This window comes from Amblyomma maculatum, chromosome 6 (genome assembly GCF_055883805.1).
Source record: "Amblyomma maculatum isolate TAMU_Amacu chromosome 6, ASM5588380v1, whole genome shotgun sequence".
Lineage (NCBI taxonomy): Eukaryota > Metazoa > Arthropoda > Arachnida > Ixodida > Ixodidae > Amblyomma > Amblyomma maculatum.
The window spans coordinates 46,374,816-46,400,267 of record NC_139349.1 but is presented as its reverse complement, the minus strand read 5'-3'; the positions used below and the strand labels follow the sequence as shown (position 1 = coordinate 46,400,267).

At 46.9% G+C, this 25,452-nt stretch overlaps 1 protein-coding gene across 1 annotated transcript in view; it reads right to left on the bottom strand.

The window, feature by feature from the left end:
• LOC146185651 (trypsin-1-like) overlaps window positions 1–24,948 on the bottom strand; it is a 33,004-nt gene extending 8,056 nt beyond the window's left edge. Inside the window, exons 1-3 of the mRNA XM_084607893.1 lie at window positions 24,814–24,948; window positions 11,959–12,059; window positions 10,166–10,434 (exon numbers count right to left, since the gene is read on the bottom strand). Of these exons, the coding sequence (XP_084464019.1) occupies window positions 10,166–10,434; window positions 11,959–12,059; window positions 24,814–24,948 (505 nt within the window). The remainder of the gene's footprint in view (window positions 1–10,165; window positions 10,435–11,958; window positions 12,060–24,813) is intronic.
• Between the last annotated feature and the right edge of the window lie 504 nt (window positions 24,949–25,452).

Sequence of the window (25,452 nt, the reverse complement as noted above, 5' to 3'; positions counted from 1 at the left end):
CTTCTTTTTCGTGTAAATAATCTTGTAAATAAGTTTCCTCAAAGTGCCATTAAACCTGCTTGTACATATTTCACCAACTTCGAAGATTCAGTCCTTCTTCAACCCGGAGTCTCTGCACGCTACCAAGTGAAGGCCGGGTCGACATAGCCCCAGCGTCACGACAACTGGTGACCAGCGTTGGGATCTGGATCTACAAGCTACAACATCTGGTGATTCGAGGTGGATCAGAATCTACAAGCCACAACATCTGGTGATCGGAGGTGGCATCTCAAGCAACAAGCAGGAGCAACAATCGGCCAACAAGAGAGCAGCTCGGAACATCGATCGCATGTGTGGGTGAGTGCTTGGCTTTTCTTCTGATGTGGACCAGGTTCTAGAACAGGGTTAGATTTTAGAACTGGTAAAAAGTGTTGAAACGCCTTTAGGTTTGGTAGTTTGCACTGTTGTTTTGGAAGTAGCCGACACTCGGAGCGATCATGGACCTACAAAAGCTGCAGAAACCGGAACTGTTGCAATTGTGTGAGGAATTGGGAATTGATACACGTGGTTTGGCACGAAAACCCTTGATTATAAAAGCAATCACTGATTTGGGAACCGATGATGAGGAGCTCAGTGAAGCATGGAACCTCATCGGACAAAAAAAGGAGGAGCAGCTCAGACAGCAGAAAGAGCGGGAAAAAGAGGAAAAGAGGCGTGAGCGTGAACTTGAGAGGGAAAAAGAGGAAAGGGAGCGCGAACGTGAGAGGGAAAAAGAGGAAAGGGAGCACGAACGTGAGAAGCGTGAAAGAGAAGCAAAAAAGCTGGACCAAGAAATTGAGCTCCGGAAATTAGAACTAGAGTTGAGCAAGAGGTCGGGCAATTGTCCCCAGCTAGCGGTACCTCTTCTCAACAAGGAGGCAGATTTCAAGATGTCAAAGTACATGCAGCCATATGTGATATCAGGGGATATCGGTCTGTATCTGGCTAACTTTGAGCGAACCTGCGAAAAACTGTCCTTCCAGCGAGACACTTGGTCTCAGAGATTATTGACGGTTCTGCCCTGCGAGGCAGCGGAGGTTGTCGCGCGGCTAAGCAAGGAGGACGCGGACAACTACGAGAAGGTCAAAGCTTGCCTTCTGAGAAAGTATAGGCTTAGCGCCGAGGCGTTCAGACAACGTTTTCGGAAAGCTACTAAGTCCAGGGACGAGAGTTACCCTGAATTCCTGTACAATTTAAGAGTTAATTTGGGCGAGTGGCTAAAGAGCACTGATTCCTACAGTGATAGGGACGCTGTAGTCGAGAGAATTCTTTTGGAGCAGTTTTATAACTGCCTCCCAGAAAAAGAAAGAAATTGGTTACAGGACCGAGGCGAAGTTAAGTCGGCAACTGAAGCTGCCGAACTTATTGAGGAGTATGCTTCGCGCCGACAATTCAGCAACCCAGCAGTGGATAGGCCCCGCAATCCCAAGTTCAGTGTGAATAACCGTCAGAAAAGGCACTTTGCTAGATTTGCAAACGAAGAAAGGAAGGCTTCTTCAGGCAAACGCCCTAGAAAGGACGGCAGTGAGAAAAGTGGGGAAGTGACCAACGCGCAGAACACAAAGAATAAGCTTGAGGCTAGGAAGCCGCTCACATGCTTTAGGTGTAATGAGCAGGGTCACATTGCCGTCAACTGCCGGAAAGAAAAGATTGCTTTCTCGTATGTCAGGGACTGCGATGAAAATATGCAGCTTTTAGAACCCTACCTGCATGACCTAGTAGTCAACGGGAAGCCTTGCAAGGTACTGCGCGATTCGGCCGCAACGATGGATGTTGTCCATCCGGCGTATGTATCGCCTTCCGACTATACAGGACAGTGTGCATGGATCCGACAGGTAGTTGAGGAACAGAGTGTGTGCTTGCCGATCGCGAACGTGGTCATCGAGGGCCCTTTCGGCGAATTAACAACCGAGGCTGCCGTTTCAGGAAAGCTTCCTAAGTGCTATCCGTATTTGTTCTCCAACAAATCGGACATGCTGCTGCGAAAGAGGGGCATCCTTTTCGGAGACAGAGTTGTGCAAGCCTTAACACGTTCAAAGGCGCGAGAACTAGCTACACTGCTCATTCCAGAAAAATGCACAGCGGAGGAAACGGCAGTTAAAACAGTGGTAAATGCGGAAGATAGCAGGTCAGAAAACTTTGAGAGCGAGGCATCTCAGATATGTCAACTTGAAAGTGAGCTTGATGAGACGCGGAATGAGGACGTTCTTGAGAGTAACCTCTTGCCGCCAGTGTCTAATAATCTCACGAGACTTTTAAGTGGAACCCGAGAGGACGTAGCTATAGAGCAAGCCAATGATCCCAAGATACAGGAGATAAGGGAGCGCCACCGCGCCACTAAGACAGCAAACAATATTTCTTTCGAGATGAGAAAGGGAGTGCTGTATCGCTTATTCAAGGATAAGCGCGGAGTAGAGCGGGACCAATTAGTCGTTCCCCAAAAGTACCGCGGAGACTTACTGCGACTTTCCCATGGCAGCTCGTGGTCATGTCACCTTGGAATAAAGAAAACAAAGCAGAGGCTGTTGCAAGAATACTATTGGCCTGGATGTTTTAAGGACACGGAAAATTTTGTACGGTCATGCGACACGTGCCAGCGGGTTGGAAAGGCGCAAGATAAGTGGAAAGCTCCGATGGTGTTAGTACCAATCATTACCGAGCCGTTTCACCGGTTAGTAATAGATGTAGTTGGGCCACTTCCTGTGACAGAGTCAGGGTACCGTTATATCCTCACTATGTTATGCCCAGCCACAAAGTTTCCAGAGGCTGTTCCGCTGCGCGAGGTGACGTCCGAGAGTGTAGTGGATTCGCTGCTGTCAGTGTTTGCACGAGTTGGATTCCCTTCCGAGGTCCAAAGTGATCAGGGTAGCGTTTTCACGAGTGTCCTCACCACCTCATTTCTCGAGCGATGCGGCATTAAGGTAGTGCATAGCTCGATCCTTCATCCGCAGAGCAACAGCGTAGAAAGATGGCACTCTGTTCTCAAACGAGTCCTGAGGGGACTGTGCTATGAAAACAAGCGCGAATGGGATACCTGCCTGCCTGCAGCGCTTTTCGCTTTGCGGTCAGTGCCGCACGAATCCACTGGATTTAGCCCAGCCGAGTCGGTGTACGGAAGGTCACTGCGCTCACCTTTGCGAATGGTGCGCGAAGCCTGGGAGGGGCGCGGAGAAGACCCAACAGTAGTAGAATTCATTCTGAACCTCTTGAATCGCTTACATAACACTAAGGAACTCGTTGAGGCCAGCATGAAGTCAGCCCAGGCTCGTTCCAAGGTGTACTATGATAAGACAGCCAGTCAAAGGACGTTTTGTATCGGGGACCAGGTGATGTTGCTGAGAAGTTCAAGGCAGAATAAGCTCGAAGTACAGTGGGAAGGACCGGCTGAAGTCGTTGCAAAGCTTTCTAACACTAACTACGCAGTGAAAATTCCCGGTAGGCGTAAAGAAGTGCGCATTTATCATTGCAATCTTATGAAGCCTTATGTGCAGAGGGAAGTCGTGGTAAATCTAACGTTAAACCTTCCCGAGGAGATGGGGGACAACTTGATTTGCCTCAGCGGAAAAGGAAGCAACGCTCAGGAGCTTCTCAAAAAGACGGAGCAGAGAGGAGAACTAAAGAAATCCCAGCTGTCCGATCTGGGCGAGATAATAACAGAGTTTGAGGCCTGCTTCGTGGACAGGCCAGGCAGAACTGATTTGACTGAGCACGATATTGAGCTGACTTCAGACGTGCCAGTGCGATCAAGGTGCTACCGATTTTCTCCAAGGCAAAGAGAAATTCTGGATAGGGAAGTAACTCGCATGCTGGAATTGGGAGTAATAAAACCCTCGGAAAGCGATTATGCTTCGCCTATGATCTTAGTAGAAGCTCCAGGTAAAGACCCTAGGCCTGTGGTAGACTACCGAAAGCTAAATTCTCTCACCAGGGATCAGGTGTATCCTATTCCGAATATTGAGGAGAGAGTGGAACAGGTCAGTAGAGCGGCATATGTGACTACGCTGGACCTTACTCGAGGATACTGGGAAGTACCGCTCACTGAACGCGCCAGCAGATACGCGGCTTTCGTCACTCCGACGGGCAGCTACCAGCCAACAATGATGAGTTTCGGGCTCAAAAATGCTCCATTTTGTTTTTCCCGACTCATGGATAGGGTTTTAAAGGGGTGTGAAACATTCGCGGTGCCTTATTTAGACGACATTGCGGTTTTTTCCGACTCATGGGCGGACCATATGGTACATCTAAGAGCTGTACTGAGCCTTTTGCGTCAAGCTGGACTAACCGTAAAGGCCGAGAAATGTTGCCTGGCAAGGGCGACCGTGGACTACTTGGGTCACAATGTAGGTCAAGGTTTCAGGAAACCCAGCGAGATTAAGATTTCTGCGGTAGCAGACTACCCGCGGCCGAGCACGAAGACGGAAATTCGAGCATTCCTGGGTCTGACGGGATACTACAATCACTACATCCCTAACTATTCAGCTTTGGCTAGCCCTCTGACCGACGCTCTCCGCAAGACAGAACCGACAAATGTAGTCTGGGACGAACAAAAGGAAGCCTCCTTCGTAAACCTGAAGGCTGTGCTGATTAGCCGTCCGGTATTGCGAGCTCCAGACTATGACCGAGAATTCACGGTCCAGTGTGATGCCAGTGATCGAGGGCTAGGTGCTGTTCTCTGCCAGAGAGATGACGACGGTAATGAGCACCCAGTGCTCTACCTGAGCAGAAAACTGAGTTCTAGAGAGAGGGCTTATTGCGCGTCAGAGAAAGAGTGCGCTTGCATTGTATGGGCCATTCAAAAATTGCAGTGCTATCTTGGAGGGGCCAAATTCACCGTAGAGACGGACCATTGTCCCCTGGCTTGGCTGCAAACTGCGACATCGAAGAACAGTCGCCTTCTTAGGTGGAGCTTGATTTTACAGCAGTACAATTTTGAAATAAGATACAAAAAGGGGAAGCTAAATGGGAATGCGGACGCGCTTAGCCGCTCTTTCTAAGCGGTCCGAGATGTTCCTCACCATGTATCCAAATTGATACTCAGGTTCTTTTTTTTTTCTTTTTTTTTCGTGCGCTTGAATATATGTGACTATGTAAAGCAGCACGTTTGGTTTTCGAGGCATACGTGGGTCCTGAACGTTTTGAGAGTGGGCTTTTCTCGAGCAACAATGGCAGTTTTCTTTTAACCTGGTCTCTTCAGACGGGAGCCGAGTGCTTGTTTAGACATGTGGTTGAGTTTCAGACAGCTCGAGCAATTTGGCCTACAACAATCAAGACAACGCGGCAAGCAACAGCGACCTTCAAGCGTTCACGTGCAGGCCATTAAGTCGTCTCTTCATGCAGCAGCTGCGACTGCTGCCCTCCGAGACTCTTCTGGCGGGGGAGGAGGCTGTTACGACCGTGCATCCGCATTTGCGCGCTCTATTGTTCGCCTGTGGGCATGGATAAGTGTTGTGGATATGTGCTGTTGGTACAATGGCTCTAAGTGAGCCTGTTTCCAGGAATCCTGTTTTGTAAGCCTGTTTTGCTTTGTGGACACCCTGCAAATGCCAAATTGACCCTGTCAAGAGAACGTCTAGAAAAACACAAAGAAATGTCCCCCTGCGGGAGATAGCCGGAAGTGCTTTCGTTCAATTGTTCACCCTTCCCGTCGAGAAGCGCTATGGTCAAGTAAGGAATGCCTATTGTCCAAACGAGGCGACAGAGTGACACGTCCGCTGACGTACAGGACAAGAAAGGAGCAAGGTGATTACGGCCATTAGAGGATTTCCTGGGAATGCCGGACAAGAAAGGAGCATGACGCATACGGCCATTAAATGATTTCCCGGGAATGCAGGAAAGATTTGCAATTGTCGAAAACGGACAATGCTGGGAGCGTATGCGGCGCGCACGTGTACTTGGGTTTCTGAGAAGTAAATCCACTTGCCGGAACCAGCCTATCGATTCTTGGCTGAAGAATAGAAATGTACCTCCTCGCCGTTCCCAAGCTTTTCCCGCCAACAAGTGACCAGGCCCAACGAAACAATGCCGGGCCAGTCAGTGCTTCAGACCATCAGTGCAGTGATGTGTTCGATTGGATGCCGATATCTGAGGGGCGTGCCCTGGATTTGGTTGGTCAGCATCTTCAGAGAGGGGCTGGACATAGGGGGTTTTAAGGACGCTGCAGAGCACGAAATCTCGCTCTGAGCCCTGGGTAAACGGCTCATTCAGTCGCTTCTCGCTATGAACTCTTAACGCTTGCCATTTTGCTGATGTACCCTTCTTTTTCGTGTAAATAATCTTGTAAATAAGTTTCCTCAAAGTGCCATTAAACCTGCTTGTACATATTTCACCAACTTCGAAGATTCAGTCCTTCTTCAACCCGGAGTCTCTGCACGCTACCAAGTGAAGGCCGGGTCGACATAGCCCCAGCGTCACGACATGCGCCTTGATGTCCCTACTGCAGAAATGCTTGTATAATGTTCAATGTTTTGATGTTATCCATGTACAAGGGACATCCCGAAGGAGGTTATGACTGAGGACACCTTTATACTTTATTACTGCTACGTCACTCATAAGAGCCCATGTCGCAGCTGCAATGGTGTACTGTGTACCACATAGGTCTACTTCAAATCGTCGCCTGTTCTCAGCGTTCCGGCGCAAGCGCTTGTTTTTAAGTGTATCGACTTCTCATATAGTGCCACGCGTTCCAGGAAGGGTTGGTGAGGCAGATTCATGGAAATAGGACGCTAGCGTTGGTAATAATCATCACTCACTGCAGAGCAAAGGTCGCTTTCTTATCTCTAAAATTACTGCTTGCCCGTGCCAGCGACAGCCACCTTATCGCTGCAATGCTGATAATATCAGCGTATCTAGCCTTCTATAGCCCACTGCTACGCTTACCTTCTCTTTGAAACCACTAGGTCGCGCTTAGGGACCACATGTTGTCTTGTTTTCGCTTCACATGCTCTTTCCATTTTTTCTTCTATTCATTTTGTCTAGAATGAACTCACGTTTGAACCCTTGTTGGCCTCCACGTGTCTGCTTCTAGGTGAGTATCGGTAAGATACAGGTGCTTATACACTTTTGCCTTGAGGGATACTGGTACGCTGTACTTTGTAATCTGAGATAACTTACGAAATGCACTCCACTCCATTGTTCTTGCTATTTCACTCTTCTGATGTGAACCTTCCGTCATTGTCTACCTTGAGTAGACGAATTGCTTTAGCAATTCCAGGGCTTCGATACGTATAGCAAACCGCATTTGGCTTCTGAGGCACTTGAACATTACTTTTGTTTCATGGGTTTAGACCCACTTTTAAGTTTTGCCTGTCTAAATCAATGATCATGGCATATTGTCCATTCCCTTTCATGCTAAACAGTGCAATGCTATAAGCGAATAGCAGATTGTTACAATATTTTCTATTAGTTCTTATAACTAAAGGTTTTAAATTTAGGCCTCTGACTATTCATTTTAAAAAGCGGTGAATTACACTTGCGAGGTCGCGTCTCGTTGCCTAAAGCCTTTCCTAATTTTGATTAGATTCTTTTCTTTTCAGATAATTATGGTTGCTTTGCAGTAACTATAGATATTTACCAATAATTTTATTGGCTATGCCCTGTAATGCCTGCACGACTGCATGCAGAAGTTCCGGCGTAATCAAATGCTTTTTTGTAGTCTCTGAAGGCCATTTATAAGGTTGGTTATATTCAACGGGTTCCTATCTGTCCCGTGTTTCATATTGTGGGCATGTCACCGATCGTGTAACCTTTACGAATACCATCATGATATTTATGCTCACTGAAGTCTAAGGTAGCCCTGAATATATTTGCTGTTAATTAGAGATATTAAGTTGAATGGTCTATAATTTTTGAGGTCGCTGGCATCTTTTTTCATATGAAATGAAAATGAGGGGACGTTCAGACTTCGCCTTAAGAGTAGACGCGAAGCGCCTTTAATCCCGCATTTTCGTTGCGCGAATACTTTTTTTTTGTTTATGTTTATTTTTAGGTAGAGCAAGACGCACTATCTCACTTTTCAGTGAACATCTACACTTGTAAAAGGTATATACGTTGTCGGCTCGAATCCATATTGCTAACCAGCCTCCACCTTGACTATTAGTTTGATGCTAAATGAGAAGTGAAACGGTTTGGCATGAAAATGGCACAAAATACGGCTAAGTAGCAGTTTTGAATCCAAATCACGGTGCGTATTTTTCCCGAACGCCGTTTTTCTCAATCTGGGTGACGACAGAGCTGACGGCCTTTCTTGACCAAATGAGCTATACACGCTTCCTCAATCAAGTAATATATACGTTCTTCGAGGACTCCAGTACGCTCGAGGTCATGAGGCATTGCGCACACTGGGTGGTCAGTTTTTCTAACACGATTTTCCTACCGTCTTTCAACAGATCTACAGTTTTATGATCCTCAGTAGCTGCGTTCTTCTGTTAACGCTTCCTGAAAGAGACTGCTCGTCAATAGAATGAAGTTTTGGTCTAGTTGATCCACAGAAAGACAGTGTGCTTGGACCTCGCCCAGTGCCCGTGCACTAGTCCCGCATATGGTCCTGAAGTTGGCAGCAATAAGAAGAGACTAAAAGTTGCCAAAAATAAGCCAAGTGCTCTCAGAAGCGTCGCAGTTACAAAAAAGGGCAACACAAATAAGTTGCACGCGACGTCACGAGCGCTATGATAAAGGTCAAGGGCGACCCTTCATATAGTGGAGGTCGGAGCAGGCAGCGATAAGCGGATTATAAAATGGCTGCGACTTAGCTCGGTTATAACCCGTTTATGGAAGCGAAAGCTTTGTTATGCTTGGTTATGGTGCGATGCTAAGCCAGGTTATACTCATACAGATGAACTAGTTTATACAGCGGGAGTTCGATTAAGCATGATAAGACACGGTTTATTGTGGTTTAACTCCTCCTTGTTTGCCTGCGAACGTCAAGGAAACGCAGTTGAAGCACTGGTTCCAGCGCACAACTCCTTTATGGCTATCAGCGAACCCCAAGGACACCAAAGCCAGGTCTAGACGACACGAAGGTGTCTTGAGATTTTGAAGGGGGAGGTCGCAAGAGATAAGGCAGATGGGTAGCGGTGGTGGTAGAGAGAAATGATGGGCAGGGGACTGGAAGGCTGTGTGACATTTTATCATGCAGTGTTGCATTTTGGAGATATATAAACTCTGCCAAATGTGTGAAGAAGAAGCAGATGTGCGAAGGAGAAGTAAAATTTCCGACAATTACGTTACTTCCTAATGCGAAATTTGAGCGCAGCTCATCAGCTGTTTCACCTTTTCGATAGATTGAGGCAAATATATCGAGCAAGACAAGTATGTACAATTGCAGACAACTCTTATTTAAAGTTTTCACACGTATTCCGTTAAGGAACACTCCACAAACAGTTCTTGGCTGCCATGAAAGAATCTTTGTGGTCGTAGAAATGAAGAGAGCAATTAAGTTATCGGGAGGTTGCGGGAGGCAGCGCGTGGGCCCATAGGAACGTTGCGCGACGAACAGGTAGCAGTGACTGACTGATGCCGCTGACGCCACTAGGGAGTGAAGAAAACGTGACTCTGCGTTTCGGCTTGGGATGCACGCTCAGTGATCCGCTGATAGCGAGCCGGCGTTTCGGCAACCGGAGAGCACCTTCGCCACCACGCAGGAAGAGGGGGGAGGAGGGGTGGAGGGGGTATAAGCAGCGGCAAACGGGGGGAGCGCGCGCAGCAATCAGATAACACGTGCGGTCGGCGCCACACAGGAAGAGGGGGGGCCTGAGCTGGGGGGCAGAAAGGGGGGCGACGCTGGCTACGAGGCCTACGCCGACCCCGAAGGCGACGCCGACGCGAAGCCCAGAAACGGGCCCCAAAGAGCTGCGCTCTAAAAATGGAGCAGCAGCAAAAAAAGAAGCGAGCGCCCTCCGCGCGCCTCACGTACGAAGAAGCGGGGTGCCGGCACCTCGTTCTGCACCTAAGGTCAAATTGCGGCATCTATGACCATGACTCGACGAGGCCAGTAAACACTAAAGTTTCGCTGTAAAGCGCGCAGGTTTTCACCGTACTGGCGGCCTCAGACGTAGAGGCTACTATGATGTCGGTCCGTCCCATCTATGCCCACTCCAGTGCTCCCCCTTCCCTCATTCTTTAGGAGCACATGACGGAGGCCACCACGTACTTTCAGACGTGTAGCCCCATCCGCTGACCAAGGCCGAGCCCTGCGGCTGGAATCCTCGGGGTGGCAGGCAGATGGTGTTCACGTATCCGCCCAGCCTCCAGAGCGGCACACGGTCCTGGAGTCGCAGCAGTGCTATGTCGTTGACCAGCGTACCATCATCGAACTGCGGATGGATGAAGAATGCGCAAGGCTTCGAGCGCCACTGGAAGAATGACGGGAACGACAGCCGATGCAATCCAAGCCAAACGGTCACGTTGCGGATTGACTCTCTGCAAAGGGAATGTGCGCGCGAAAATTCTTCAGACCCAAGAAATAAAAACAAAACTCACTAAAATGAAACCTTGGTAGAATTAGAACCGTCCGAAGAACTACGGGACTAACTGCGCAACTGTAGGAATCATGGTTTAAGGGGTACAGAGCCGTATTCCGAAACGTTTCTGCAACCTCAGGTCACGCGATTAAGCACATTTTTCAAGCGCGAAACAAGAGGTTGGGTGGTTGTACGGTACAGCTCTTTGTGTCACTTTCTCAACCCATGGGAAGGTGTCGAGTTCAAATATTAGCTGGATATTTATTGATAACGCGGCTTAATGGAAGTTCAAACTAACTTCCAAAGTGAAGGCAGACGAAGTCGAAGTTGACTTGAATTTCCATCTGGAAGGTGAGCATATGACCAATGACGTCGAAACCCATTTGACGTCTTGGATCTCGAGCGTTGCATGGAAGTTATTGGAGTGCAATATTATGGTTGCGATAACTGTTTGTTCAGGGAAACTAAGCAGCGATAAGAAGCAAACTCACTAACACGAAACAGTTCACCACAATACACTAGATAAGAGGCAAGCTCGAGCAGGCTATGATGAGGCGGTAGCAATCCGATTACCAGTCAGATTTCTCACACGTGTCTCTGAGGTAAGCGGTAATTTGGCAAGAGTGAGATTCAATCTAAACGAAACAGGTTCTCAGTATCAGTCCACCGTGTAAATTACACACAGGCTTACGAGTGGGTACGGTGGGGGAGGGGAAGTCAAAGACGGAACAACATTTTTATGATCCTGTCAACAGAGTGTAGTGGATTATGGTAACACACAGTACGCATATTTGCAGTTTGCCTACTTTTATTAGAATTTGCAGTCAACGAAGAAGAAAAACCCGGTGTTTAGATCGAATAAATAAATGTTTGATAAGAATGTTTATATCAGGCATTTACTTAGAAGCAGCACCTAATTTTTATACATTCTCTTCTATTTCTTTTTACGGCGGTTTTACTTAGTTCAGCGCTGACATTGTGACAACTACGCTGAGCACAATAGTGGGATTGACCGAGAGCCATCAGCTGCAAGCTTAATTGATAGCAGTTACCAGCAATTCTTGTTTTGAGCATGCAATGACGTTAAAATAAGCGCTGTTCTTTTGATAAATAAGTCCAGACACTCCTTGAAATTTCATTTTCCTTTTATAGCTTGAGTGTGGCTTCAAGGTTTAGGAAAACGCGATTATCATGACGGACCTCTAGGAACGCAAATTTGAGTACTCCTGGAAGGACTATTTAGCTCTTTATTGTACCGCCTAGAATCACACGAGATATAGAACGCCACAGCATTTCGAGCTATTGCCTCGCTGATATCAAACGCAATCAACACCGCTAACATTCCTCAGATGGGGTTTCGTTCGAGCGTTCCAAGCCGTAGCTCTTGCTCGTCTGAGTTCATGGTAACGGAGTATGTGGTGAAGCCTTCCGTCAATGCTTACAGCTTCACGGTGCAAAACTACGGTGCCGTAGAGCCTCTCACCTTGACAGACAGTGTCCGCAGGTGAGCACAAACTTGTCCGTGATGAGGCTCCCGCCGCCGAAGAACATATTTCTCCCGTTTGCCCTTCGAATTAGGGCCGCCTGCGGGAGAGAACGTTCACGGGTATGGTCAACATCTCCTAGATCAAGCAAAGCCTGCGCCCAAAATTTTGACGTCACTTCCGGAAGGCCGACGTTTCGCTGTTTTTGCTGCGCCGGCGCGCCGCCGACAGTGCGTGCAGGCTGTTCGCAGCCGGCTGCAACATGACCAGCGCTGTGTGCTTGTCATAATCGCTGGCCATTGCCATTTGTGCGGGTTTATTCAAGTTGCCGGGTTAAGTGGAGAAATATGGGAGAGGCCTTCGCCCTGCAGTGGGTATAATCAGGCTGATGATGATGATGATGATTCAAGTTGCCGAGTAAGTGTGATGCCAAACAAGTGCTGTGTGCCGGGTTGCTCCGGTACTATAGTGGTCAGGAGAACGTTCAGGTGTTATCTTTTCCGAAGGACCAAGAAACTTTCGAGAAGTGGCTGCGTACCATTCCGAGGAATAATTTCGTGCCAACGTCATATACCAAGGTAAGGGTACCTTAATTGATTGCGCATTTCATTTTTCTCACGCTGTTTCTGTTTCCTCAAGAGGTTCGAATGTCGTGCAATGTGTTGTTGGAGCTATATCTTTTATTGCCCAATTTAATGCCTTTGCCTGAATATGTGTGAACAGATGTCTCTCCCAGGTTTACAAAAATGTGTTATTGATGAATAAAAAAAATAAAAAAAAATGAAAATGAAAGGCGTTGAAATTTCTTTTTATGCTCCGAATGAAAAGCCAATGTTTGCTGATGCTAAGTATCGATGTATAAAAGGTTAAAAATATTTCAAAGTGTATAAAATGAAATTTGAAAACGATTAAAAACGCCCGTGTTTGTGAAACGCTTTTTCGTCGTACCCTTAACGGTGGAGTCTCCCGGCGTTTCATCAAACGCCTCCTAAGGAGGTGCTGATAAGGTGTTGGTATGGTGAGCAGCGCGGGTTGCTTAGACGTTGAAGGGGTGAACAAAACTACGGACGGTCACCATACAGCTTGAAAACCGGAAATGTTCATAGCGATAAGTGCCTTCCCTGGTCCGCACAAGGAGAAAGGAGGTAGGCTGAAAGCCTGCTGGACAACTAAAGAGAAAGGGGTAAGCGCGAAGCCCAAAATTGTATCCGGAGCTGCCGTGCAAACAGCGACGCACATTTTCACGCGCATGCTTTCGTACGCACGGATTTTGCGAGGAAAACGTCGGAATAAACAGAACTGCCATTTGTAAAATGTAAGTGATGCTTTTAAGGGACATATTTCAGGTGTATATATATTGTTCCCATTAAGCTTTTTCCTGGCTTTGTATCTGAGAACGAAATAGAGCAGCTTTAATTGCCGAGTCACGTCGGTCAACGCATGGCCTGATGAGAAAGTGAACTTGATGAAATGTAGCAAGATTATACTGATAAATGCTTTTTGCGATGGGCTGGCTTCATGCTGTAAAAAAGCAGATTTTTGGAGAACGCCTTATCTCTCTGTCAAACCAGATGAGTTACGTAAATATGCCATATGGCGAACATGCCTCGCTTATTTTTAACGCCGCATAAAAACTAACTGTTATCGAGGTGAGGGGTGTACTTCGCCATTTTTTAGTAGTGGCTAACAGGATGCGTCACTGCTGACCGGTTAAGCTGATAGGCGGTGATAGAAAATAGGATTAATTCTGAATATCGGTGCAAATTTCCAACGCTAACAAATCTAGATTCACTAAAATGCTTTTCTAAAGTGAGCGCCGCTGTCAACGTCGTCGCTGCACGTGCAAGCCTTGCGCGTTTATGGAGCGATATATTCCCCCTTCCCATTACCCCTTAATCTGTTTGATAGACTTGTGCTCGATTTATCTGGTAGGCGTGGACTCTATCACTCGCCCCTCTTAATGCCTGGCGCTGCGATAAGTTGAAGATAGGATTTAATAAATCTACTCATTGAATATTATCTCAGTGACAGCAATTCAGGTATCCTTTTCAACTGGAAGAGGTGAAATCTGCTCCTAGGTTCCCTTTGCTTTCAGCACAACCGTCAGCTCTCTGGTGGGACATATCTAGGAAAGAATACTAATCCAGATTTTTATTTGATTATATAAAGCTGATGTGCCTGATTAGGCAGAATTGAATTGAAGCACTTGGAATAGCATTAAGGTCCGCCCACTCGAGCTCCATCGCTGATAACCGCTCGACGGGCGATGTGAAGGGGAGGTTATCGCATAATTAGATGACGGTTATTAGATTACCGCTCGGCTGTACCTCGCTCATTTCTTTTACTTTTTTAAAGTTTCCGACAGCGCTTCAGCAGCGAAGCTGATTAACCTTGCCATCTTGCCGTTGCATCTGTTTTGATACCTTCATGTGGCGCGTGAAATAGCGGCCCATTTATTCTCGCTGTTGCAGCGCAAGTCTAGCCCACGCGATACGCGGAAAAAACAAACAAAAAAAAAAAATCAACGCACTGGGTGAGAAATGAAAGGCCACCAGATAACAACGGTGCCCATACACTGCGGCGGAGACTGATTCACGTGCGCATGCACTGGTTTAGTTCCGAGATAGAAAAAAAAAAAAAGACTAAAACGCATCTGAAGAACAAACTTTCTTCAATTTGCGTGATGATTATAAACATGGCTCAGCCGCGTGGAAGTTCAGACGAAGAGAACCGAAGGCCGATGCATTCCTAAATTTATCGATATCCCCAGCTTAGCCGGAGAAAGTCGTCAGGTTTATTTTGTTTTCTGCAGGGAAAGGAGGAACCAGGAGTAAAAGCTGTGGAAACAGCTTTACGGGGCCCTGGCCCCGTCAAGCAATAAATGAAATGCAACAAAAACAAAGGAGCGCAGTCTACAGGTTGACTAGAATGGTGTGGTAACATTGAAAATTTCTCAACATTTCGAAGAGATAATCACTTAAGAAGCACAGAAAAAGGGTTCTTGTAACAGAATTTTCGCCGCGATGATACAAGCAAACTTTTTTTCTTTTCACGTTGTATAATTTTAACCGCGTTCTGAGTATTCGAGCAATTTAGACCACACCAGCTGCAACCTGTCCCGTGTGTCGAAATATTATTCAGTATGACAAAGTTTGAGATGCGTAAAGGACGAGATGAGGAGAGAAAGGCTATTCTGCAGACCCTGACGACTTATATACAAGAATGCAAGCGCGAGCTTTTTCGACGCTCTTGTAATAGCAACACAAATTTCTTTGGCAATCAAAAACACTAATGTTTCCTGTTTGTTCTTCGAAACGAATGGTGCAAAGTGTACTGATGACTTTTTCACTATCATTAGCTATGACAAAAGGAGGGCTGCATGCAATAACAAAGTCAAACTTTCCAGAGTCTTTTCTGATCATTGACTTATAGCAGACAGGGGTGGGAGACGAGGGGCCCTTTATGATGCAGGCATGAAGAAAGAGAACATTCTTTGAAACCATAGGAAACATACAGTTGCTTTTTTTTTGTCTGTTGGTTCTCATCAGTGGGTAATAATCACGTAATTATTTTTCGATCTGAATGAATGGCTGATTTGAAAGTGCAATTGAAGAGGAGTATATGCCAACGGTGGGATCCCGACTGACTACCTCCGCATGTCCCGACTACGAGGTGTTCGGTTCTGGTCTCACTGCCGGAATGTGGTCGTTGTCTTTTTCTGTCATAAAATGATTAATCTACTCATTCAGTATTGATTAGCATCGCAAAAGGAAACAGTTCCCAGGCGCTATTCTTGGTTACAGTGAATGTCCGTGTTTTTTTTAAAGTTGATATCGACTTGATATTTAGGCCTGATGCAGGTATGCGGTGTCGTGACGCTGGGGCTACGTCGACCCGGCCTTCACTTGGTAGCGTGCAGAGACTCGGGGTTGAAGTAGGATTGAATCTTCGAAGTTGGTGGAATATGTACAAGCAGGTTTAATGGCACTTTGAGAAAACTTATTTACAATATTTACACGAAAAAGAAGGGTACATCAGCAAAATGGCAAGCGTTAAGAGTTCATAGCGAGAAGCGACTGGATGAGCCGTTTACCCAGGGCCCAGAGCGACATTTCGTGCTCTGCAGCGTCCTTAAAACCCCCTATGTCCAGCCCCTCTCTGAAGATGCTGACCAACCAAATCCAGGGCACGCCCCTCAGGTATCGGCATCCAATCGAACACATCACTGCACTGATGGTCTGAAGCACTGACTGGTCCGGCATTCATTCGTTGGGCGTGATCACTTGTTGGCGGGAAAAGCTTGGGAACGGCGAGGAGAGGAGGTACATTTCTATTCTTCAGCAAAGAAACCACAGGCTGGTTCCGACAAGTGGTTTTACTTCTCAGAAACCCGAGTGCACGTGGCGCCGCATCCGCTCCCAGCATTGTCCGTTTTCGACAATTGCAAATCTTTCCTGCATTCCTGGGAAATCACTTAATGGCTGTATGCGTCATGCTCCTTTCTTGTCCTGCACGTCAGCGGACATGTCACTCTGTCGTCTCCTTTGGAAAGTAGGCATTCCTCACTGGACGATAGGGCTTATCGACTGGAAGGGTGAACAAAAGAAAGAAAGCACTTCCTGCATTTCCCGCAGGGGGACGTTTCTTTGTGTTTTTCCAGACGTTCTCTTGGCAGGGTCAATTTGGCATTTGCAGAGTGTCCACAAAGCAAAACAGGCTTACAAAACAGGATTCCTGGAAACAGGCTCACTTAGAGCCATTGGACCATCACCACATATTCACAATACTTTTCCATGCCCACAGGCGAACAATAGAGCGCGCAAATGCGGATGCACGGTCGTAACAGCCTCCTCCCCCGCCAGAAGAGACTCGGAGGGCAGCAGCCGCAGCTGCTGCATGAAGAGACGACTTAATGGCCTGCACGTGAACGCTTGAAGCTCGCTGTTGCTTGTCGCGTTGTCTTGATTGTCGTAGGCCAAATTGCTCGAGCTGTCTGAAACTCAACCACATGTCGAAGCAAGCACTCGGCTCCCGTCTGAAGAGACCAGGTCAAAAGAAAACTGCCATTGTTGTTCGAGAAAAGCCCACTCTCAAGACGTTCAGGACCCACGTATTCCTAGAAAACCAAACGTGCTGCTTTACATAGTCACACATATACAAGCGCACGAGAAAAAAAAAATAAAACCTGATTATCAATTTGGATACATGGTGAGGAACACCTCGGACCGCTTAGAAACAGCGGCTAAGCGCGTCCGCATTCCCATTTAACTTCCCCTTTTTGTATCTTATTTCAAAATTGTACTGCTGTAAAATCAAGCTCCACCTAAGAAGGCGACTGTTCTTCGATGTCGCAGTTTGCAGCCAAGCCAGGGGACAATGGTCCGTGTCTACGGTGAATTTGGCCCCTCCAAGATAGCACTGCAATTTTTGAATGGCCCATACAATGCAAGCGCATTCTTTCTCTGACGCGCAATAAGCCCTCTCTCTAGAACTCAGTTTTCTGCTCAAGTAGAGCACGGGGTGCTCATTACCGTCGTCATCTCTCTGGCAGAGAACAGCACCTAACCCTCGATCACTGGCATCACACTGGACCGTGAATTCTCGGCCATAGTCTGGAGCTCGCAATACCGGACGGCTAATCAGCACAGCCTTCAGGTTTACGAAGGAGGCTTCCTTTTGTTCGTCCCAGACTACATTTGTCGGTTCTGTCTTGCGGAGAGCGTCGGTCAGAGGGCTAGCCAAAGCTGAATAGTTAGGGATGTAGTGATTGTAGTACCCAGTCAGACCCAGGAATGCTCGAATTTCCGTCTTCGTGCTCGGCCGCGGGTAGTCTGCTACCGCAGAAATCTTAATCTCGCTGGGTTTCCTGAAACCTTGACCTACATTGTGACCCAAGTAGTCCACGGTCGCCCTTGCCAGGCAACATTTCTCGGCCTTTACGGTTAGTCCAGCTTGACGCAAAAGGCTCAGTACAGCTCTTAGATGTACCATATGGTCCGCCCATGAGTCGGAAAAAACCGCAATGTCATCTAAGTAAGGCACTGCGAATGTTTCACACCCCTTTAAAACCCTATCCATGAGTCGGGAAAAACAAAATGGAGCATTTTTGAGCCCGAAACTCATCATTGTTGGCTGGTAGCTGCCCGTCGGGGTGACGAAAGCCGCGTATCTGCTGGCGCGTTCAGTGAGCGGTACTGGCCAGTATCCTCGAGTAAGGTCCAGCGTAGTCACATATTCCGCTCTACTGACCTGTTCTACTCTCTCCTCAATATTCGGAATAGGATACACCTGATCCCTGGTGAGAGAATTTAGCTTTCGGTAGTCTACCACAGGCCTAGGGTCTTTACCTGGAGCTTCTACTAAGATCATAGGCGAAGCATAATCGCTTTCCGAGGGTTTTATTACTCCCAATTCCAGCATGCGAGTTACTTTCCTATCCAGAATTTCTCTTTGCCTTGGAGAGAATCGGTAGCACTTTGATCGCACTGGCACGTCTGAAGTCAGCTCAATATCGTGCTCAGTCAAATCAGTCCTGCCTGGCCTGTCCACGAAGCAGGCCTCAAACTCTGTTATTATCTCGCCCAGATCGGACAGCTGGGATTTCTTTAGTTCTCCTCTCTGCTCCGTCTTTTTGAGAAGCTCCTGAGCGTTGCTTCCTTTTCCGCTGAGGCAAATCAAGTTGTCCCCCATCTCCTTGGGAAGGTTTAACGTTAGATTTACCACGGCTTCCCTCTGCACATAAGGCTTCATAAGATTGCAATGATAAATGCGCACTGCTTTACGCCTATCGGGGATTTTCACTGCGTAGTTAGTGTCAGAAATCTCTGCAACGACTTTAGCTGGTCCTTCCCACTGTACTTCGAGCTTATTCTTGGGATCATTGGCTTGCTCCATAGCTAAGTCCTCTCGGGTTCCACTTAGAAGTCTCGTGAGATTACTAGACACCGGCGGCAAGATGTTACTCTCAAGAACGTCCTCATTCCGTGTCTTATCAAGCTCACTTTCTAGTTGACTTATCTGAGATGCCTCGCTCTCAAAGTTTTCTGACCCGCTATCTTCTACATCGACCACTGTTTTAACTGCCGTTTCCTCCGCTGTGGATTCTTCTGGAATGAGCAGTGTAGCTAGTTCTCGCGCCTTTGAACGTGTTAAGGCTTGCACAACTCAGTCTCCGAAAAGGATGCCCCTCTTTCGCAGTAGCATGTCCGATTTGTTGGAAAACAAATACGGATAGCACTTAGGAAGCTTTCCTGAAACGGCAGCCTCGGTTGTTAACTTGCCGAAAGGGCCCTCGATGACCACGTTCGCGATTGGCAAGCACACACTCTGTTCCTCCACTACCTGGCGGATCCATGCACACTGCCCGGTATAGTCGGAAGGCGACACATACGCCGGATGGACAACATCCATCGTTGCGGCCGAATCGCGCAGTACCTTGCAAGGCTTCCCGTTGACTACTAGGTCATGCAGGTAGGGTTCCAAAAGCTGCATATTTTCATCGCAGTCACTGACATACGAGAAAGCAAACTTTTCTTTCCGGCAGTTGACGGCAATGTGACCCTGCTCATTACACCTAAAGCATGTGAGCGGCTTCCTAGCCCCAAGCTTGTTCTTTGTGTTCTGCGCGTTGGTCACTTCCCCACTTTTCTCACTGCCGTCCTTTCTAGGGCGTTTGCCTGAAGAAGCCTTCGTTTCTTCGTTTGCAAATCTAGCAAAGTGCCTTTTCTGACGGTCATTTACACTCAACTTGGGATTGCGGAGCCTATCCACTGCTGGGTTGCTGAATTGTCGGCGCGAAGCGTACTCCTCAATGACTTCGGCAGCTTCAGTTGCCGACTTAATGTCGCCTCGGTCCTGTAACCAATTTCTTTCTTTTTCTGGGAGGCAGCTATAAAACTGCTCCAAAAGAATTCGCTCGACTACAGCGTCCCTATCACTGTAGGAATCAGTGCTCTTTAGCCATTCGCCCAAATTTACTCTTAAATTGTACAGGAATTCAGGGTAACTCTCGTCCCTGGACTTAGTAGCTTTCCGAAAACGTTGTCTGAACGCCTCGGCGCTAAGCCTATACTTTCTCAGAAGGCAAGCCTTGACCTTCTCGTAGTTGTCCGCGTCCTCCTTGCTAAGCCGCGCGACAACCTCCGCTGCCTCGCAGGGCAGAACCGTCAATAATCTCTGAGACCACGTGTCTCGCTGGAAGGACAGTTTTTCGCAGGTTCGCTCAAAGTTAACCAGATACAGACCGATATCCCCTGATATCACATATGGCTGCATGTACTTTGACATCTTGAAACCTGCCTCCTTGTTGAGAAGAGGTACCGCTAGCTGGGGACAATTGCCCGACCTCTTGCTCAACTCTAGTTCTAATTTCCGGAGCTCAACTTCTAGCTCCAGCCTTTTTGCTTCTCTCTCAATTTCACGCTTCTTTTCCTCTTTTTCCCTCTCAAGTTTACGCTCTTTCTGCTGTCTGAGCTGTTCCTCCTTTTTTTGTCCGATGAGGTTCCATGCTTCACTGAGCTCCTCATCATCGGCTCCCAAATCAGTGATTGCTTTTATAATCAAGGGTTTTCGTGCCAAACCACTTGTATCAATTCCCAATTCCTCACACAATAGCAACAGGTCCGGTTTCTGCAGCTTTTGTAGGTCCATGATCGCTCCGAGTGTCGGCTACTTCCAAAACAACAGTGCAAACTACCAAACCTAAAGGCGTTTCAACACTTTTTACCAGTTCTAAAATCTAACCCTGTTCTAGAACCTGGTCCACATCAGAAGAAAAGCCAAGCACTCACCCACACATGCGATCGATGTTCCGAGCTGCTTTCTTGTCGGCCGATTGTTGCTCCTGCTTGTTGCTTGAGGTGCCACCTCCGATCACAAGATGTTGTGGCTTGTAGCTTCAGATCCACCTCCAATCACCAGATGATGTAGCTTGTAGATCCAGATCCCACCGCTGCCACCAGTTGTCGTGACGCTGGGGCTACGTCGACCCGGCCTTCACTTGGTAGCGTGCAGAGACTCGGGGTTGAAGTAGGATTGAATCTTCGAAGTTGGTGGAATATGTACAAGCAGGTTTAATGGCACTTTGAGAAAACTTATTTACAATATTTACACGAAAAAGAAGGGTACATCAGCAAAATGGCAAGCGTTAAGAGTTCATAGCGAGAAGCGACTGGATGAGCCGTTTACCCAGGGCCCAGAGCGACATTTCGTGCTCTGCAGCGTCCTTAAAACCCCCTATGTCCAGCCCCTCTCTGAAGATGCTGACCAACCAAATCCAGGGCACGCCCCTCAGGTATCGGCATCCAATCGAACACATCACTGCACTGATGGTCTGAAGCACTGACTGGTCCGGCATTCATTCGTTGGGCGTGATCACTTGTTGGCGGGAAAAGCTTGGGAACGGCGAGGAGAGGAGGTACATTTCTATTCTTCAGCAAAGAAACCACAGGCTGGTTCCGACAAGTGGTTTTACTTCTCAGAAACCCGAGTGCACGTGGCGCCGCATCCGCTCCCAGCATTGTCCGTTTTCGACAATTGCAAATCTTTCCTGCATTCCTGGGAAATCACTTAATGGCTGTATGCGTCATGCTCCTTTCTTGTCCTGCACGTCAGCGGACATGTCACTCTGTCGTCTCCTTTGGAAAGTAGGCATTCCTCACTGGACGATAGGGCTTATCGACTGGAAGGGTGAACAAAAGAAAGAAAGCACTTCCTGCATTTCCCGCAGGGGGACGTTTCTTTGTGTTTTTCCAGACGTTCTCTTGGCAGGGTCAATTTGGCATTTGCAGAGTGTCCACAAAGCAAAACAGGCTTACAAAACAGGATTCCTGGAAACAGGCTCACTTAGAGCCATTGGACCATCACCACATATTCACAATACTTTTCCATGCCCACAGGCGAACAATAGAGCGCGCAAATGCGGATGCACGGTCGTAACAGCGGACAAGTCAGCCACTAGACATCGATTAGCCTGCTCGAATTCGCTGTGCATTCTTGTGCAGTAATTAATTCGTACGATGGCAAAGCTGGAGTGTGCCTTAATAGGTATCGTAACGAGAGCGGTGGCCATCAGCGGTAGACGGCTCTTTACAGATGAATAAAAACTGAATTGATGGTCTTCATTTCGTATGATTAAGCAAGCCGTGCTAGTTCCCACGTCCTTCATTATCAGCGTTCCCCGCGTGAGTGTTAATATGATGTGCGATCTCTGTATCTTCAAACGGCCATAAACAAAGGCCAAAAAAAGTTATCTTTCATGTTTTAACTATTACATCGGTAGGAAACAAGCGGAACGATGTAGTGAGGGTACCTATACAGCTGTTATGAAAAAAAGAAAAGTTTATGCTTTGAAGTGGTGCACTGACGTACAGGAGGCATATCAATTAATGATAATGGAGATGATGAAGTTTTAACCTAGTGAGCAGGGGTTAAGCGTGAATGTTAGATTTCTGCTAATAATAATAATAATAATAATAATAATAATAATAATAATAATAATAATAATAATAATAATAATAATAATAATAATAATAATAATAATAATAATAATAATAATAATAATAATAATAATAATAATAATAATAATAATAATAATAATAACCAACCGGGCTGCAATCGCTGTAGGACAAAGGTCCCTCCCATTAAGGTCGCCAATTAACCATGTTCGGTGGTTGCTGCGACAGACCTTGTTATCACAGACATCCTAATCTTACCCGATCAGTTTATTGTCTCGAGGATGAGAACTGTCTGGACCCGGAGAAATTGTTACGCCGCGTATCGGCTTACTTAGAAGTTGAAGGAAGAAGAGTGAGACGCGCGCAGACTGATCTGGGCTCTTAGCCGCTTGCGACAAGCCTTCATTCATCAAGCCTCCGTCTGTATTAAATCCGTTTCATCCGCTACATTATAGCTAGGCGGTATCAGGTAGAGATTTCTACCCGCTACCATGAGATTAGCATGCATCTCCCCATCTGCGCGTCGTTAGCGCGAGGCTCTTAACTGTGCTTCCCGTAACGGCTGCACTGTACGCCATGAAGAAGCATTTGTTGAGTGCACAAGAGCCGTCGTGTATAAGTCCGACATTTCATGCGGCGCCAAGTACACAAGGAAAACTTGGTGATTTTTAAATACACGCCTTGAAGAGCATAGCAGAAGTGTCAAAAACAAATACAAAGATTCACGTGCTGCGGTTCACTACCACGGTTGCAGGGGGTGCTCGCCAAGGTTCATTACGATAAGAGTGTTGTACAGGCTCTTCGATAAGACGAAGCGAGAGGTGGTTGATTCTTTTCCAATCACTAAAAATTGGGAGGCGTTCGTTAGTAAACCTAACTTTTATCTAACCGTTATTGAAATTACCTTTCTAGACGCAACATGACAAAAAGATTGTCTGCTTTTAACGTATTTTTTTTTTGTGTTCGTAAACCTTTCGTTTCCTTGCTTTTCTGTGATTTCCGTCGCTCATGTATATATTTATTGTCTACTTGCGAATAAAGTTATTTCAAAGTCAGCGCTAGTCCTGCGTCATCGTTTCTTAGGTCTGCGTGGTTATTCGCGTTGTTTGCTGCGATGAATCGTTACCTTCTCGTCGAACTCGTTCTACTTCTATCTTGTTAATGGTAGTGCATCATCATCATCATCAGCCTGATTATACCCACTGCAGGGCGAAGGCCTCTCCCATATTTCTCCACTTAACCCGGTTCTGTGCTAGCTGCATCCACTTGACCCCTGCGAACTTCTCAACCTCATCCGCCCACCTAACTTTCTTCCGCCCCCTGCTACGCTTTCCTTCCCTTGGAATCCAGTTTGTTACCCTTAGTGACCATCGGTTATCCTCTCTTCGCACTACATGTCTTGCCCATGTCCATTTCTTCTTCTTAATTTCTACTAGAATATCGGTAACTTGAGTTATTTCTCTGACCCACTCTGCACGCTTCCTATCTCTTAATGTTACCCCTACCATTTTTCGTTCCAACCTTCATTGGTAGTGCGAGTATGTTTTATTTTTTCATAGCCTTTAAGAAAACCAGCCTGGTCCTTTGGTTGACTGAAGCCAAGAGTTATCTTCCTTTATTGATGATCACTTAGTAAAATCTTTTAGACAGCGACAGTAAGCTGATCGGTCTGCAATTTTTCACGTCATCGGCGTCCACATTTTTCAGGATTTAGACAACAGCGTCCTTCCGAGATTCCAGCAGGTTGGATGTCGCAGTGCATTGCGTACACACGCATTGCGTAATGCACTGCCTATATTTCTGGTAGTTCTATCATGTTGTAAGGACTTCGGTATCCTAGTCTGCAAGTAGGCTACAGCAGCTTCGTTAATATAACGGAACTGATGTCAAATCCAGGCTGGTTAAAATGGTATACAGATCACAGCACGCTGATCCCAACAACGCCGCCTTTTCTCGTAAACAACTTTCGCAAATTAGGATGAAAAAAAAAAAAAAAAAGAGCGGGGTGGGAGGAACGGGTGTTGCCACCAACAATTTTTTTTTCTAAAAAACATCAACAAGCAAACTCAGTTAACGCAAGGCGCTCGTTTTCATGCAGCTTTCTGTGATTTGGCTACATCACCATTCACTTGTGAATGACGATTTCGGAGTCCTTTTCGGCAATGACGGGAAGAGTTACAATCGAACTGCGAGCAAATTTTCAAAGCCATTGTTTTGCGGCAGCAGGTACACCTCTTGCTGCCGGTCAAGCATCGACGTAGCCAGAAGGAGCCAGATAATTAGTTACTACACAGAAAACGAAAGTTTAGTTGATGTGGTTGTCCACCGTATTCCTTTTAAGCACCTCTTACATTTTCCGCGAACAGTTTCAGCGCAACCGTGTGTCACTGCGTAACTCGCCTGGAAAGGAAACTCGGCGAGGGCGGCATCTCGTCCGCCGACGATCCTGGTGGTAGTTTCGACGGGGTTCCGTATGAGGCGTCGACCGCACTGGTACAGTGGCCTCGGGAATGGAAACCCTGCGGATATGGACATATTGGTCGGTTTTATGGTGGTGTCCGTAACGTTACCTGGAAGTAGCCAGCACGTGAATTCGGGCTGGTAGACTAGAACATGCTTCCGAAAAAGATTCACAGTGGCAGAGGAAAGTGAAGCAAATTAGACGCATGGTCGGGATGGAAAAAGTCCTTCGTATGGTATAGGGTGTAATAAATAACGAAATGACAAGATACAAAGCGCACACGTGCGGTCGCAAACTCACATTCAATGTACACCAACGTACCCTGGTTTTTCGCAGCCTAAAACAAAACAACAAATTTAGTGGCTATGAATTTCTAGCAGGTTTCATTTTTTTTTTATCTGAATATTGCATTTTGAACGCGATAGCCTTGTAGTCCTCTTTCGCCAGGAACCCGGGGGTATAACGAGATTACCCGAATTGTGAACGCAGTAATGTCATCGTAGGTAGTGGCACCAACGTTGCAAAGTGCCTCCAGAGAGAGAAAAAAAAAAAAGAAAAAAGCTCTATAGCGGAAAAGA